This window comes from Chelon labrosus (genome assembly GCF_963514085.1).
Source record: "Chelon labrosus genome assembly, chromosome: 9".
Classification (NCBI taxonomy): domain Eukaryota; kingdom Metazoa; phylum Chordata; class Actinopteri; order Mugiliformes; family Mugilidae; genus Chelon; species Chelon labrosus.
Window position 1 is genome coordinate 4,520,614 of NC_140359.1, and position 15,164 is coordinate 4,535,777.

Below are 15,164 nucleotides of genomic sequence, written 5' to 3' on the forward strand. Positions count from 1 at the left end.
TTTTATGTGAAATTTTTATATTTGTTAGAAGTGAAGATTTAGGTCCTCAGTAGGAACCAGTTGATTGAATGACCTCTAAGTTGTAAGACTACATTTATACATAAGTACAGCCACATTAAATTGTACTAAATTGGGATAAATTCATTAGCATTTTAACATTAAGTTTATTTATTGATGGCCATCTATCATGTGTCACAGAATCAAAAAAGATGATAGGTACAAGGTACAGGTACAAACACATTTCTGAAAGAATGACCAAACCCCTCCCAAAACCCTATGGAGATTGTTACAACCCTGCTTGAGAGACATCGTTTGGAGGCAGACGAGAGAGTTCCAAAAATAAAGGGTTTATTTCATGTGTTTTCTCAGGACTTTTCAGCCATGCCCTTTTATCCACACCTCCTCATTGTGGCTGATTAGGACAGTTAAGCCCACAAACCGCCTTCCAAGACTCCAAGACGCCAAAGAGGGCGCAGAGGGATTTCCAAAAATAACTTAATGCTTCACCTACTTCAGTTATAATAGAGATGAACAAGTGACAAATGCAGACTCCTCTTGTTCTAGATATCTGGGAATCTGTGTGAAAGAAGACAAACTCTATCCCATCTTGGAGGTGAGTGCTACCCTTTGATTTTTGTTTTGTTTGCCACCTGTGAGTCATACCATGTATGCTCACACGCTGGCTCTGTTCTGCGGATGGAAAACACAACAGATTACAGTCATATGAATTGATAGTGGTAATGAAAGGGGAGTGAGATGAGTCAGGTGTGTATTATGTAACCAGATCACTATGTTATATATATATATATATTTAATCAAAAATGTCCTTTTCACACTAGTCTCACTTTAAGACAAGTCGCACTGATATCAAATCCCATCAACACACAGTCTTAATTAAATAACCTGCCACATGTCTAGACATCATGTTCTATTTAATTTTATGAGTGATCTTGGCTACAGTGTCTCTTTAGACAGTGATGTGTTTAAACACCATATGGAAGAGTCTTTTTATAAACATACTAATCTCCCGTGCTGTCTCACCATGAGAAAGGAGACAAAGTGGTAAACTGAATACTTTGGTCTCATAATGAGAAGAAAAAGTTCTTTAACTTACAAATGAATAAAGAGGACCTTTTCTTGTCAGTACAACACAGTACAGTTCGAAAAACCACAGCCTCCTAAATGAAAACAGTCATGCCGAAACCTTCTTAAAGCTGGGATTTTGTGTAGGATTATTATATCAGAATGCATTAGTTTTCACAATGCAAGTCACGACTGGCAAGGGGAGTGTATGGTATAACAACATCAAAAACACAGTTCTTTTTCTAAAGATGTTTCACTACGGGAAATTGCCTTGGGTGTGACCAACTACAGATCTGTGATAGGGGCCCCACCCCCTCGTACTATCACAGTCTAGACCCCTCCTTATTCATTCTCGCTTCCCATGAGAAACTACAATAAGCTCTCTCAGAGTGCCCAAGCTAGCTTGGTCATCTACTTAACGGTTCTCAGGCGCCCCGTAAAGGAGAATGTCACCAGCCACAATGTTCTATATTGGGGTACACAAAATTAAAAATTGCATTTCTGCAGCCAGACAATTTGCCGAGGTCAGAATGCTCTCCCATATCAAAAAACACAAAAAAGAGAAAACACTTTCAGATCGATCTGTTACCAAACAGAGACGACTCTCTATGAGCTTAGGAGGTGATGTCACTTTGGTGCGACACCATGAGTCCACTCTCAGTTTGAAGCAAACGGTGGTGCACATGTGCAGTCCATCCCTGAGTGTTGACAACAATTTCTCAGGTATATAGACTGCAGAAACGATGAAAATTCAACGGTGTGGCCAACGAAGATTCAGATTGGTTGTAGGTGTGCATGTAAGTGTGAATGGTTGTCTGTCTCTCTGTGTTAGCCCTGCGATAGACTGGAGGCCTGTCCAGGGTGTACCCTGCCTCTTGCCCAGTGAAAGCTGGGATAGGCTCCAGGCTCTCTACATTCGTAGAGACCTTCTATCCCAAGCGAAAGGAGAAATCTACCACCCACACCCTGACAACATGGCTCTCTGGGCCTGTGAAAGCTGGAATTTGAACGCTGCAGGTCTGCTTCCAGAGGTCACTGAGACCGTTCAGAATGCCAGAGCCTCTTCCACCTGCTCTGTTTACAGCAGTAAGTGGCAGATTTTTGAAGAGTGGTGTAATGATAGACAGTGTTGCTTTTCAGAGTTCATTGGTGCCTTTTGCACACTTAAGGTCTACCTAGCGGTTGGCCAGCGCCTTCTCGTTTGTCATTTCACGAGGGGTGCTCACTGTAAGCTCCCAGTTTCCAGGCCTTGGTCCCCTTGTGGGATTTATCATTGGTGTTGGATGCTCTTTCTCACCACCCTACTGAGCCTCTTGAGGCAGTGGACATGAGCTTTCTCTGCATTAAGACTGCATAGCTTTTGACCTTTAACCACAGCCAAGCGGGTGAGTGACTTACAGGCTCTGTCTATCCATCCTTCATGTTTGCTCACTAAAGTATGCCTGCAATCTAATACAGCGTTTGTGGGTGGGTGCTAGGGAATTACATGGCGAGAACGGCTGAATTCAGAAGGATGAGTCAGTTGTTTCCTGGGCTGCTCCTCATAGGGGCCAGAGACTGTCGCACTGGATTGTGGAAGCCATATCTTTGGCTTATAGGTATAAAGGCTCTCAACCTCCTCTGGGAGTGAGAGCCCATTCCACAGGGGGCATGGCTTCATCGTGGGCCTTGTTCAGAGGAATGCCAGTTCAGGGCATTTGAGGCGAGTTGGGCCACACCTCACACTTTTGTGCGCTTTGACAGGCTGGATGTTGCATGTTGTCTCATGCAGTCTTGGAGGCAGGAGCTTGCAGCCCTGTCTAATAGTCTCACTGCAGGTTGGTTCAGTTCTCAGTTGTGGGGAGCTGATGCAATACAGGAATAGGCTATATCGCCCATAGTGAAACACAGAGCAAAGTTAGAAAAAGTACTTTGGGCTACATTATGTAATCCCTGGTTCTTGAGGTGAGATGTTTCACCAGCACTTCCCTTCCTACATAGGCACAGAAAAAAAACAGTCAAAGAATAAGTAAGAAGGGGTCTGTTGACTGTGAAAGTACAAGAGGGTGGGGCCCTGTATCACAAATCAGTAGTTGGTCACACCCAAAGTGATTACCCATAGTGAAACACTGAGCAAAGTAGAAAAAGGACCAGGGATTATGTAATTTAACCCAAAGTTTCTTGTGAAATCGACTGTTCTTTGTGCTATCATAAGAAACTTGTTTCATCTTAATATATAACATTATATAACAACTATTCATGTTATAGTATTAGTGCTTTATTTTATTACTGTGTATAAGCTGGTATTTTCTGGATGTTTCAGTACGTAAATGGTGGCTGTCTGGAGGAACTTCTGGCCAGAAAAGAGGTTCCCCTGTGCTGGAGAGAGAAGGTGGACCTGGCCTGCGACATAAGCAGAGGAATGATCTACCTGCACTACAAGAACATTTACCACAGAGACCTCAACTCGAAGGTGAGACCATCGGTCTGGCTCAATATTTGGCTGCATTCAATTTTCATGTCCTTCATCAGCAGCTGTCACTAGACGCACTCTAGATTATATTCGTCTGCTGTTGCCGGACAACTGGACGATTTAGGAATGAAAAATCATGGTGGATATTTGTCTTTTGTAGGACATCAGCCCACAAACATTTCAAAAGCAGTTAAGAAAAGGATTAAAATGTTTAGCATAAGAAAGCAAACAAAAAGAATCTGCTATGTTTTTAAGGATTTTGTAATCATTATTGGATGTGGAAAGAACCTGAACCTTATTTGATTGATCTATCTACTATTTTTTGAAAGCACACTGCCGTTAAAAGTTCATTTAATTTAGGGTCAAGAGGTTTTTTTTATTGTCATTTCAACCATATATAGCAGCTACAGTACATAGTGAGTTGAGAGGACATTCCCCCATGAAGCTACATGAAGACGCAGGATTAAGAACAAGACAGTGGACTAAGCCTAAAGTGTGCGTGCAAGCTTACACAGACAGTACAAACAGTGCAGACAGTACAGAGACAAACAGTACAATACAGACAGTACAAAACTATTTGGAAGACAAATGCGCTTACAAAAACTCTACACACGACAACAGAGAGCCATAAGCCGACTAATAAGCAGACTAAGTATGGGTGACAGACTGACTAATTGCCAGCAGTTTAGCAGCATAGTGTGTACAAAGAGATGGTAATTGTAACGATAATACACACACAAACATAAAAGAATGAATGCAATGTCATCCACCCAAAAACAACACAAATATATAAAAATCGGTAGTGCGTAGTTTTGTGAAAGAGATCTGTTGACGTAACCTGATTTACAACTAATTGGTTTAGAAAAAATGCATCATTTTATATATACACTACCAGTCAAAAGTCTGGACACACCCTCTCATTTAACCCCTTAACGCCTGAATTGATTTTTCAATTATATAAAGAAATGAATTATTTGTGTTTTTGCTTACCACTCCGACCGGTCCTACGAGAAACTAGTGCTTGCAAAAGGTTCTTAGGAATTTTTTGAATGTGCACAAACCGACATTGGAGTATTACATGCGTTATTTCGGCTGCAGTCTGAGCGGAAACAGTGCATCGTGAATTCGCGACACTAGGCGTCAAGGGGTTAATGTTTTTTCTTTATTTTCATGATTCTTTACATTGTAGATTCTCACTGAAGGCATCAGAACTATGAATCAACACATAAGGAATTATGTAGTAAACAAAAAAAGTGTGAAATAACTCTAAATATGATTCATATTTTAGATTCTTCTAAATAGCCACCCTTTGCTTCGATTACTGCTTTGCACAGTCTTGGCATTCTCTCAATGAGCTTCATGAGGTAGTCACCTGAAATGGTTTTTCAACAGTCTTGAAGGATTTCCCCGAGATGCTGAGCACTTGTTGGCCCTTGTGCCTTCACCCTGCGGTCCATCTCATCCCAAACTATCTCGATTGGGTTTAGGTCAGGTGACTGTGGAGGCCAGGTCATCTGGCGCAGCACTCCATCACTCTCCTTCTTGGTCAAATAGCTCTTACACATCCATTGGGGTCATTATCCTGTTGAAAAATAAATGATGGTGCAACTAAACACAAACCGGATGGGAAAGCATGTCACTGCAGGATGCTGTGGTAGCCATGCTGTGCCTTCAATTCTGAATAAATCCCCAGCAGTGTCACCAGCAAAGGACCCCCACACCATCACACCTCCTCCTCCATGCTTCACGGTTGGAACCATGCATGTAGAGACCATCCGTTCACCTTTTCTGCATTGCACAAAGACACAGCAGTTGGAACCAAATATCTCAAATTTGGACTCATTAGACCAAAGCACAGATTTCCACTGATCTAATGTCCATTCCTTGTCCATTTCTTGGCCCAAACAAATCTCTTCTGCTCGTTGCTTTTCCTTACTAGTGGTTTTCTAGCAGCTATTTGACCATAAAGGCCTGATTGGTGCAGTCTCCTCTGAGCAGTTGATGTAGAGATGCATCTGCTACTAGAACTCTGTGTGGCATTGATCTGGGCTCTAATGTGAGGTGCTGTTAACTTGCGATTTCTGAGGTTTGTGACTCAGATGAACTTATCCTCAGCAGCAGAGGTGACTCTTGGCCTTTCCTGGGGCAGTCCTCATGTGAGCTAGTTTTGTCGTAGCGCTTGATGGTTTTTGACTGGAAGTGCATACAGACATACCTATGCTTGTGTAAGTTTAATAGTTACTGGACTGGACTTTGGCCTGGGACAGCACCGCCACTGAAAATATGCCATATATATGCAATTATATATGATTTACATTAATCAGTTAAGTGGGTCTGGCTGAAAGCAAACACAGTATTGACTGTTTTGAAATGCCACTTTGTAACAATAGGCAAGTTATTAAAAATGTACAAGGGGATCCATAATGCAGTTAGCAAAGTAATTATGCTCTACATTATATTTAAGAGCATGGCAGTCGATGCTCTAACTGAAGTCGATCAAAGAACACGATTCTTTTTTATTGATCAGTCTGTATTTAACTCTTTTTAGCCCAGCTGAAACTTTTTAATGTTTACTTATTTCTATCAAAACTACCAGATCCTTACTGCGTCATTTACACATTGATTTTACCAGCCAAGAGATCTATTCTGTGTAACAATCCTGTGGCTTGAGGCCCTGAAGGTCCTCATCTATAAACTAAAGTCTGGATGTGTGTTTAGGTGTTGTCTCTCCTCTGGTTGCCAGGTTTCCCAGAAGAAGCATTCAGTAATGCAAAGGGGACTACATGACAGCCACTATTGTCATGCAAATAGAGTGCTGGTAACTAAGTGCTGTTGCTGCACACATAACTTGTTGGTGCTCACATGCACGCTGGAGTTGTGTGAGAAAAGGGGCTCCTGACCACTGCACGTCACCCTGAAGCTACTCATTTGGCTCCATCCCAGTTCTCTTTGTTCACGCATGCATGCCGTGGTGGATTTACGTCACGCTCTGGCTCCTAATTGATCCGAGTATAATGTTAATCCATAATGATTAAATAATAATAATAATAATAATACATTTTATTTAAAAGCGCTTTTCAAGATACTCAAAGACACTTTACATAAAAAGAACATCAAATTAGCAAACAATGTGAAATATAACATCAAAAACACAATAAACTGAGCTAAACATTAAAAGCAATTTTAAAAAGGTGTGTTTTTGTCAGAGATTTGAAGGTAGGAAGGTCGGTACAGTCGCGGATGTGTTTGGGGAGAGAGTTCCAGAGGGAGGGGGCAGCTGCAGAGAAGGCTCTGTCGCCTCAGGTTCAATACTTGGTCTTGAGTGGTGGAGTAAGGAGGTTTGCGTCACATGAACGGAGGCTGCGGGATGGATTGTGGCGACGGAGCAGGTCAGTGAAATAGGAAGGGGCCTGGTTATGGAGGGCTTTGTGTGTGAGGAGGAGGATTATGAACTGAATACGCTGTGGAACTGGGAGCCAGTGGAGTTTCTGGAGGACAGGAGTGATGTGATCACGGGAGCGGGTGTGGGTGAGCAGACGTGCAGCAGAATTTTGGATGTACTGAAGTTTATTTAAAGTTTTGGATGGTGTGCCATAGAGGATGCTGTTGCAGTAGTCAATTCTGGAAGTGATTACAATATTATTAACAGATAATGCACAAAAATGGATCACACAGCTAAACCAGTTCAATATTTCCTTTAGCTTTCATTGTCAAACATAAACACAGGGCTGGGCTCCTCCAGAGCTTATAGCAGTGATTCCCCAATCAGGGAAGCTTGTCCTGAACACTAGTTGTTACACCTGAGCGAGCAGAGAGGTCTGAAAAATTCAAAGTAAATGGACAGGACTGGCTTTTATTCAGTTTACTTCACAGTCACATTTAGTGTTGTGAAGTCAGTGTAGTTTATGAATAGGCAGGCTGTGTTACTCACAGGATCATCTCTCCATATCCTGCAGGAATTTTTTTTTATTACTTTATAGATAAAAACCCAAGTCAATAATCTATGGAGGACTGTAATTGCCAAAATAAAAAAAGAGGCAGAGTGCAGTCTTATTGTCGTGAGGCTGGAAATTCAGCTGACCTTTTTTCCCCCAATTAATCTAGCTACTATTTTCGGAGTAGTCGGTTAATCCTACAAAGCTAGTGGTTGAGTAGGACAGCAACCATTTAGTGGTCAACCCCTAAATTATTAACAGATCTTCCTCTATTTAACTTTTCTTCAAACATAACCTTAACATACTTGAAGCGTGATGTCTTAAGTCCACAACACTGATCTTCCACCACCACGGTTTGACTTGATGTACACTTATTTTGGTGACTCGGCGGTTCTGTATCAATGAAAAAATGTAGCATTGGCCTCTACTGGTTGTAAAATAAGAGCAGCGTATTCATACTGATGGCTACATGCGAGCTGCATGCTTAGTTACATAACAAACAATTATAACTTAAACATGGAGCCATGCAGTGGTACACAAGATTGCATGTGACCGTTAGTTTGGCTAATATACTATACTTTTATATATTTTGTTGGACCACCTTTAGCTTTGATTGCAGCATGCATTCGTTGTGGCATTGTTTCGTTAAGCTTCTGCAATGTCACCAGATTTCTTTCCATCCAGTGCTGCATTCATTTTTCACCAAGATCTTGTATTGATGGTGGGAGAGTCTGACCACTGTGCAAAGCCTTCTCCAGCACATCCCAAAGATTCTCATTGGGGTTAAGGTATGGACTCTGTGGTGACCAATCCATGTGTAAAAAATGATGTCTCATGCTCCCTGAACCACTCTTTCACAATTTGAGCCCCATGAATCCTGAAATCCATGCCATCAGGGAAGAAACAATCCATTAATAGAATAACCTGGTCATTCAGTATATTCAGATAGTCAGCTGACCTCATTCTTTGGGCACATAATGTTGCCGAACCCAGACCTGAGCAATAATTGCAGCAACCCCAGATCATAGCACTGCCTCTACAGGCTTGTACAGTAGGCACTAGGCATGATGGGTGCATCACTTCATCTGCCTCTCTGCTTACCCTGATGCCCCCATCACTCTTAATTGTTTTCTTAAGGCTACGCTATACTGTTCAGTCCCAATCCCTTGAGTTCCCCTTCACATTGTACATGTGGAAATGCTCTTACTTTCAGTATTAAACATAGCCCTGAGTTCTACTGTTGTTTTTCTTCTGTTTGATTTCACCAAACGTTTAAGTGATCACAGATCACCATCAATCAGGATTTTTTTCTGACCACATTTCTTCGTCAAAGACGATGGTTCCTCACTATCGTTCCAGTTTTTAATAATGCGTTGGACAGTTCTTAACCCAATTTTAGTAGTTTCTTCAATCTCCTTAGATGTTTTCTCTGCTTGATGCATGCCAATGATTTGACCCTTCTCAAACAGACTAACATCTTTTCCACGACCACAGGATGTGTCTTTAGACATGGTTGTTTAAGAAATGAGAAGCTATTCATTTCATCAGTTGGGGTTAAAGAACTTGTTGTCAGCTGAAAGATAATCCCCCATGCAGTAATTATCCAATAGGAGGCTCGTATCTATTTTCTTAGTTTTTTTGGACAGGCAGTGTATAATATAATATTTATATAATATAATGCGCGCACATTGAACAGTGAACATAGCAGTGGCTTAATAGTCCCTCATTCACTTACACTAGCCACGTCAGATAACACCAGATAACACCAGATAACACCAAGCTTGTCCTGTGAGTGTAACGTCCCTTAATGTGGAGTTAATTTTACTCTGTGGTAAACTTTTAACTAATGGAGAGGGGGCCGATCAAAGTTCATTGTGATTGGTGCAAAGGTTGTGAGGTTGGAAAGCTGGCAGATCTTCTCTTTTAGCGGCTGTGCTACATTGGGCAGTTTCACTTATTATTTTTAGGCGGATGAACAGTTCCCAAATGTCTGGGTTTGGGCGTTTTATGTCATTTTCGGGATTCCTTGTACCAGAAGCTGTCATGTTATATAAGTGGTGACGCAGTTTTGTAATAGAAGGTTTGACAGGAGTTAGTTAAGTTACAAGACGGGAAGATAATCAAAGTTACAGCTCATGGAAAAGCTTGGGCCCCTTTTTCTATTAAAGCCTCTTTTTTTTCCTCCTTGTATCCTTTTTTGTTCTCCAAACTGTTGCTTTTCTTGGCACAGAGGTGAGGGGTTGCAGCTAAATTTAGAGCTGGGGTTTGGGACTGGAGTTTTCTCCCAGGAGAGCCTCGTAATGACAGGCTACTGGAAGGAAAAAAGGCTGCTTGTGCAATGAGAGACAGATGGCTAAGACGTCACTTCCACACACACACACACACACACACACAGCCACACTCGCATTCATACACACGAACAGAAGCACATAGATTTACACACATACATCAACATCACACCTATACATTTCAGACACTTAGAGCTACCCACTGTTGTTACGCAACTACAGCTCTGAGCAGCTCTCCCACTTCCTGCCTCTCATCACGCCACTTGCTCTGTTAACTCGGTCAAACCTGGGTTCTTCTTTATTAAAAGTAAGTTCTGGGCCTGCCGCTCACTGTGACAGAGGCTACTCCATACCCTACAGGCAGGCAGCCAGTCACACTGAGTCTTTGTTGCCTACTGGGCTCTTCACATGTGGTCCAGGTGAATTATTTATTGTGCTGGAAAGGTGCTGACAGCAGATCCTATTGAGTTTATTGACGAGTACAGAGACTGTTTGTCTGGTAGTTGTTCCAGGAAACACGTGCATACAGAACAGAAGCACATACAAAGACCTTTCTTTACAAAAAAAAAATGGGGGACTGTTGATGCTTCTTGAAATTACAGCCTCGCAGCCTTACACTGCCCTCTGCTGGCGAACTATTACATTGCAGCCCCTTTATTCTAATGGTGTCTCTCCAGAACTGTCTGATCCGGGTGACGTCTCGGGGTCGGGAGGCCCTGGTGACGGACTTTGGCCTGGCCAGGGAAGTGGTGGAGCAGCCAGTGAAAGACCCTGGCAGGAAGCTGTCGCTGGTGGGCTCTGCCTTCTGGATGGCCCCCGAGATGCTCAGAGGAGAGCCATACGACCGCAAGGTATTGTCTTAACTGTTATATTATGTTGACATTATTTGTTGCATACACGTCCACAGTAACAGTCAGGCAGTAAGTCAAATGTACTTCTACTTCTATATTTTGGCAAATAACATACTTGTAAAAATCAGTTAGAGGTTATGTTTTTGAAACAAGAGGACCTGGCGCTGTCTCAATAAGACAAAGTAAAGCTGAATATTGTCACAAAGATTGACTCTAGGACTGAATATGAATGAAAATTACATATATTATTCTCTAAAAGAACATTTTTTAATGATCTGTTGTTTCTGAGCGCATGTCTAAGGGCTTTTCCTGCTGTCCCACTGTTTCCAGGTGGATGTTTTCTCCTTTGGTATCGTGCTGTGTGAAATCCTAGCCAGGATCCCTGCTGACCCAGAGATCCTCCCCAGAACCCAGGTAGATCCAGTCATTGACATCCCAGCAGCGTGTTCTGATGACACTCACCAAGCTGTGACAAACCACACAAATGTTCACTTTTTAGCGCGTTTAACAAAGGTTTGAACATGACGTGATGTAAATGCATTTCAGGACTACGGGCTGGATGTGAGTGCTTTCAGAGAGCTGGTAAACGACTGCCCTCAGCGCCTCCTCGAGTTAGCAGCCAGCTGCTGTATGGTAGGTCCCGTTCTCACTAAAAAGGCAGCTTTTTAGATAGTTATATACTTTAAGTCAGTTATGTAATTCACATTCACACACACAATCATGTACGCATTCACATAACCGAACACTGGTTTGTCAGTTTTCTTGAAATAACACATTGAAAAAGAGATTAGGTGCAACTATGTGAAGATTCAAGTCACACCAGAAGCTAAGGAACTTTATTTTAAGATCCTCTTGAATGGGATTTACCTGTCAAGCACATTTTTGAAGAAAGTATTTTCCAGTAAGCAGTATATTATTAAAGTGTATATTCTATACTTTTTCTGAAAAAAATTGTGATGACGTTCACTTTTGATCATTTAAATCTACACTCTTTTGTGCTCAATTTACAAGATGAAATTATCAGCTGATCATTACGGCTGATAAGGCAACAGATTTATGGTTAGGCAGGCAGTAACACTAATACAGCAGTTGTGTCCTGCAAGATCTGAAAGATGATGTATGTTAAGTTATCTGCAAATATATTTTATTTATATTTTTATTTATTTAATGGCACATATCGTACATTATAACAGTAATATTTATTACCGCCTATCCCTTAGATCTGGGGTGTCAAACTCATTTTAGTTCACCTACCACATACAGCTCAGTTTGATCTCAAGAGGGCCGCACCAGTAACATACTAGCATAATCACCTACAAATCACCTGCAGCAACCCGAATTTTCCTCTTTGTTTTAGTGCAAAGAAGCACATTATGAAAATATAATGAATTATCCTTTTACAAAACATTTCATGAACAACCTGAATTTTTGTTTTTTTACGGAAAAAAAGATGCAATTTTCACACAATTTTAAATTTTTTTCCCACATTTGTGTTATAGGTATGGACAAAGAAAAACCTTAGAATATATTACTTTTTTGTTATTTTTTAATTTTGCAGCCATACAGATGGGATGTATGAATATTGCACAAAAGAGTTATATACCACCTAGTGTATCTATATTAATCTGTATCTATATTAATAAAGTCATGTTGCTGTATGCCATGTCTAGAGCACTCCATGTAAATTCCATGTACTAGACGTAAATCACGCTGACTGATTCCCTTTCCTGTCTCCAAATCTAAGCTGGAGTCCTTCCGACGGCCAGCGTTCACAGAGCTACTGGATGAACTGGGAGAGGTAGGAGAGATCCTGGAGCTGGCTGCAAAATCTGACCTGACCACGAGCTGAGCGGTGCTTCTGGAAGCTCCGTCTCTAATCAGGACCGAAAGCGCTGGGATTATTATAGGCCCGGACGAGAACCTGGACAACACAAACACACACCTGGACATTTCTGCGGAATCTCCTCTGCTCCTCCACACAATACACGCCCGTGACTAAACTTGTCTTTCCTGAGGTGCTGCAGATGTACAGTACTAAATTTTCAGAGGGTGGTGGAAAACTCTCCCGACTTCTCCTGGAGATTATTAGTAGTTACATTTTTAGGGTTGTTTGTGACTAAAAAGGTCTCAGCCTCTCCGGTCAGCTCTTTCTATTCTTTGTGAGCGGTTTGTCGTAACCAACGACACAGATCATCAGGTCTGTTGATGTTATTGTTATCTTCTATCCACTCCCCGCATCCCTTCTTCATTTGTCAGACGTATAGTCTCCTCCGGCTGGAAAAAGCATTATTTGACTCAGCAAGAACACTCTGCTCTCCACTGAGGCTTCCACAAAGTGATTGCAAGATTGGAAGTGAACGACTTCAGAAAGCAGAGCAGCCGCAGACATGCCATTTTACATTTGGCTTTCTTGGAAGAGTTGGATTCAGGGCGACGGTTGATAGTCAAGAATTAATTCTCATGTCGTTATAAGTTTAAGCAATTCATTACTTCCATGGAACGTCGTTTTCTTTCATTTAATAATACTGGAAACTTTAAAAGATAAGATAATTTAGGACTTTCATTTTATTTAGCATCCGGACTTTGCAGCCATGAAGACTTAAATGGATTATGCTCATTTCGTGACAGTCAAACCACAGAATAGTGATAGTTTAGTCCACATCTGTTTTTGCTTTGTCATATTATTTGTTGTTATTTTTCTGGAGCTACTTTGAGCTAAACGTGTGCCTGTAAATATTTAAGCTTTTCTATTTGTGCTCATTCTTTTTTAAAAAAAAACTGCCACAGTTTCGTGGGGATTGAAAGGGTCCACTTTTATGAATTTACTACATTCTAGTTTTGTGTGTGGTATCATAGAACATTTTCAGGCAGCTAAACTACAAAAGGCATTCGGTGTTCGTTATAATAAATTTACGCATTTGGCTTTTCTTTTTTTTCTTTTTTTTAATAATCTATAACTTTATTTTTCCCCATACAGGAGACTGAAGGGTATAATATATATATATCAGTCTGCATTCAGAACTCCATGTTTCATTTTTTCACATTCCATCATGGAAAACGAATGCAAACATTTTTTCATTTGTCCTGCTTGAATAAAAAGAAAAATAAAGTTTGTATAAATGCCTGTGTATTTTGAGACTTTCTCTTTTTTTTTTACTGGTATATCTAGCTTTGTATTTACATGAGCTCAAACAGACCTCCATCTATAAGCAGCCATGACTGTGAGGAGAGCTGAAGCCAAATCATCTTGATCGCCCCCTGGTGGTTGGTCAGTATAGGTCACGAACATATACACTATCCTGCCAAAAGTATTCGCTCATCTACCTGCATCAGTTACAAAGAAATGCTGGATTATACACTGTACTTATTTTTTTTCCCAACTCTCACAGTCTCACAGCTGGAGCCTATCCCAGCTGTCATCAGGCGAGAGGTGAGGTACACTCTGGACAGTCGCCAGTATATCTAGAATACATTTGTGTAATGGCAACATGGCATCTGATAATGTTCTGAGCAAAATGTCACACGGTTTCAGACCAGTCCAGACTAGTTCTACAAAATCTGCTGTTGCAAGAGCATTTATGCTGTTGGGTCACCAACACAACCAGAAAGCATTTGTACTGTTGCACCACTGCACAACATGAATTTCTTCGAAAACTTAGCTACTCTTAAAAACTGCAGGAGTTACAATAAGGGGGCTCCTCAACTGTTTTTTTTTTTTTTAAAGATACATTTTTTTATTTTTTAAAATCTCCTGGTTGTTTAACAGTAGAACTTAATCTATGATTTACCGTTCAGAGTCAGGATGTCCAGCACTGTCAGCACAGAAAAAGCACGGAATGGAATACTGTTTTTTGGGAGTTGGTTCTTAAAATGATAAATAATCAGTTTTAAAGCTTTCAATAACGTAATGAACAAGCCAGCATATTAACTTCTGTAAAGATCTAACAAACATCTGTTGCTTTCATGTGAGGTTTCTGGAGCACTTACCATCTCCCTGGGAGCTGCTGATCATGTCTTTGAAGCATGCTTTTTGGCATAATCAGCACTGATACATAATGCAAACATTTCCCCTTAATGGACCAAAGCGTGGCGTCTCTTTGAGCCACTGTGACACACCAAGGTGATCCAGGTTTCTTCTGCCTCTCAAGACTGCACAGTCACTCCTCCACTTGTTCTTTATGCTAACCTGATATGAAAGTACCGTGTGCAAACACATCAAAAGATCATGAAAGATTCAAGGGCTCACCTCAGGGTTCAAACAACACCCCGCACCTCTCCCAACAAGATCGGAATAAAATAATAGGTATGATGAGGATGAATAATGCAACGCTGATCTGTTTCTCTCTCATTGTGGGTGTGTCTGATCTGATGAGGAGGCTGAGAAAGGTCATACAAGACAAAATGAAGGTTTCAGAGAGTAAACTGTGTGGTGGTTTAATCTAAACATTTCTATAAGACAATAATATCCAGTACTGACCAGAGTTCCATGGGTCTAATCTCACTGTCTACTAGTTTCAGAATAGTGTAACAGCGGCGGGTCATCAGGTGTGGCTAT

General features: G+C 41.2%; 1 protein-coding gene across 2 annotated transcripts in view; it reads left to right on the forward strand.

Moving 5' to 3' along the window:
- The window catches only part of LOC311493229 (dual specificity testis-specific protein kinase 1), a 32,304-nt gene extending 18,577 nt beyond the window's left edge, over nt 1–13,727 (forward strand). For both annotated transcript variants that reach the window (XM_084551789.1, XM_084551790.1), the window contains 6 exons: nt 565–613; nt 3,386–3,535; nt 10,436–10,609; nt 10,940–11,023; nt 11,156–11,242; nt 12,354–13,727. In XM_084551789.1, coding sequence (XP_084407915.1) covers nt 565–613; nt 3,386–3,535; nt 10,436–10,609; nt 10,940–11,023; nt 11,156–11,242; nt 12,354–12,458 — 649 coding nt within the window. In that variant the 3' untranslated portion in view covers nt 12,459–13,727. The remainder of the gene's footprint in view (nt 1–564; nt 614–3,385; nt 3,536–10,435; nt 10,610–10,939; nt 11,024–11,155; nt 11,243–12,353) is intronic.
- The last annotated feature ends 1,437 nt before the right edge of the window (nt 13,728–15,164 follow it).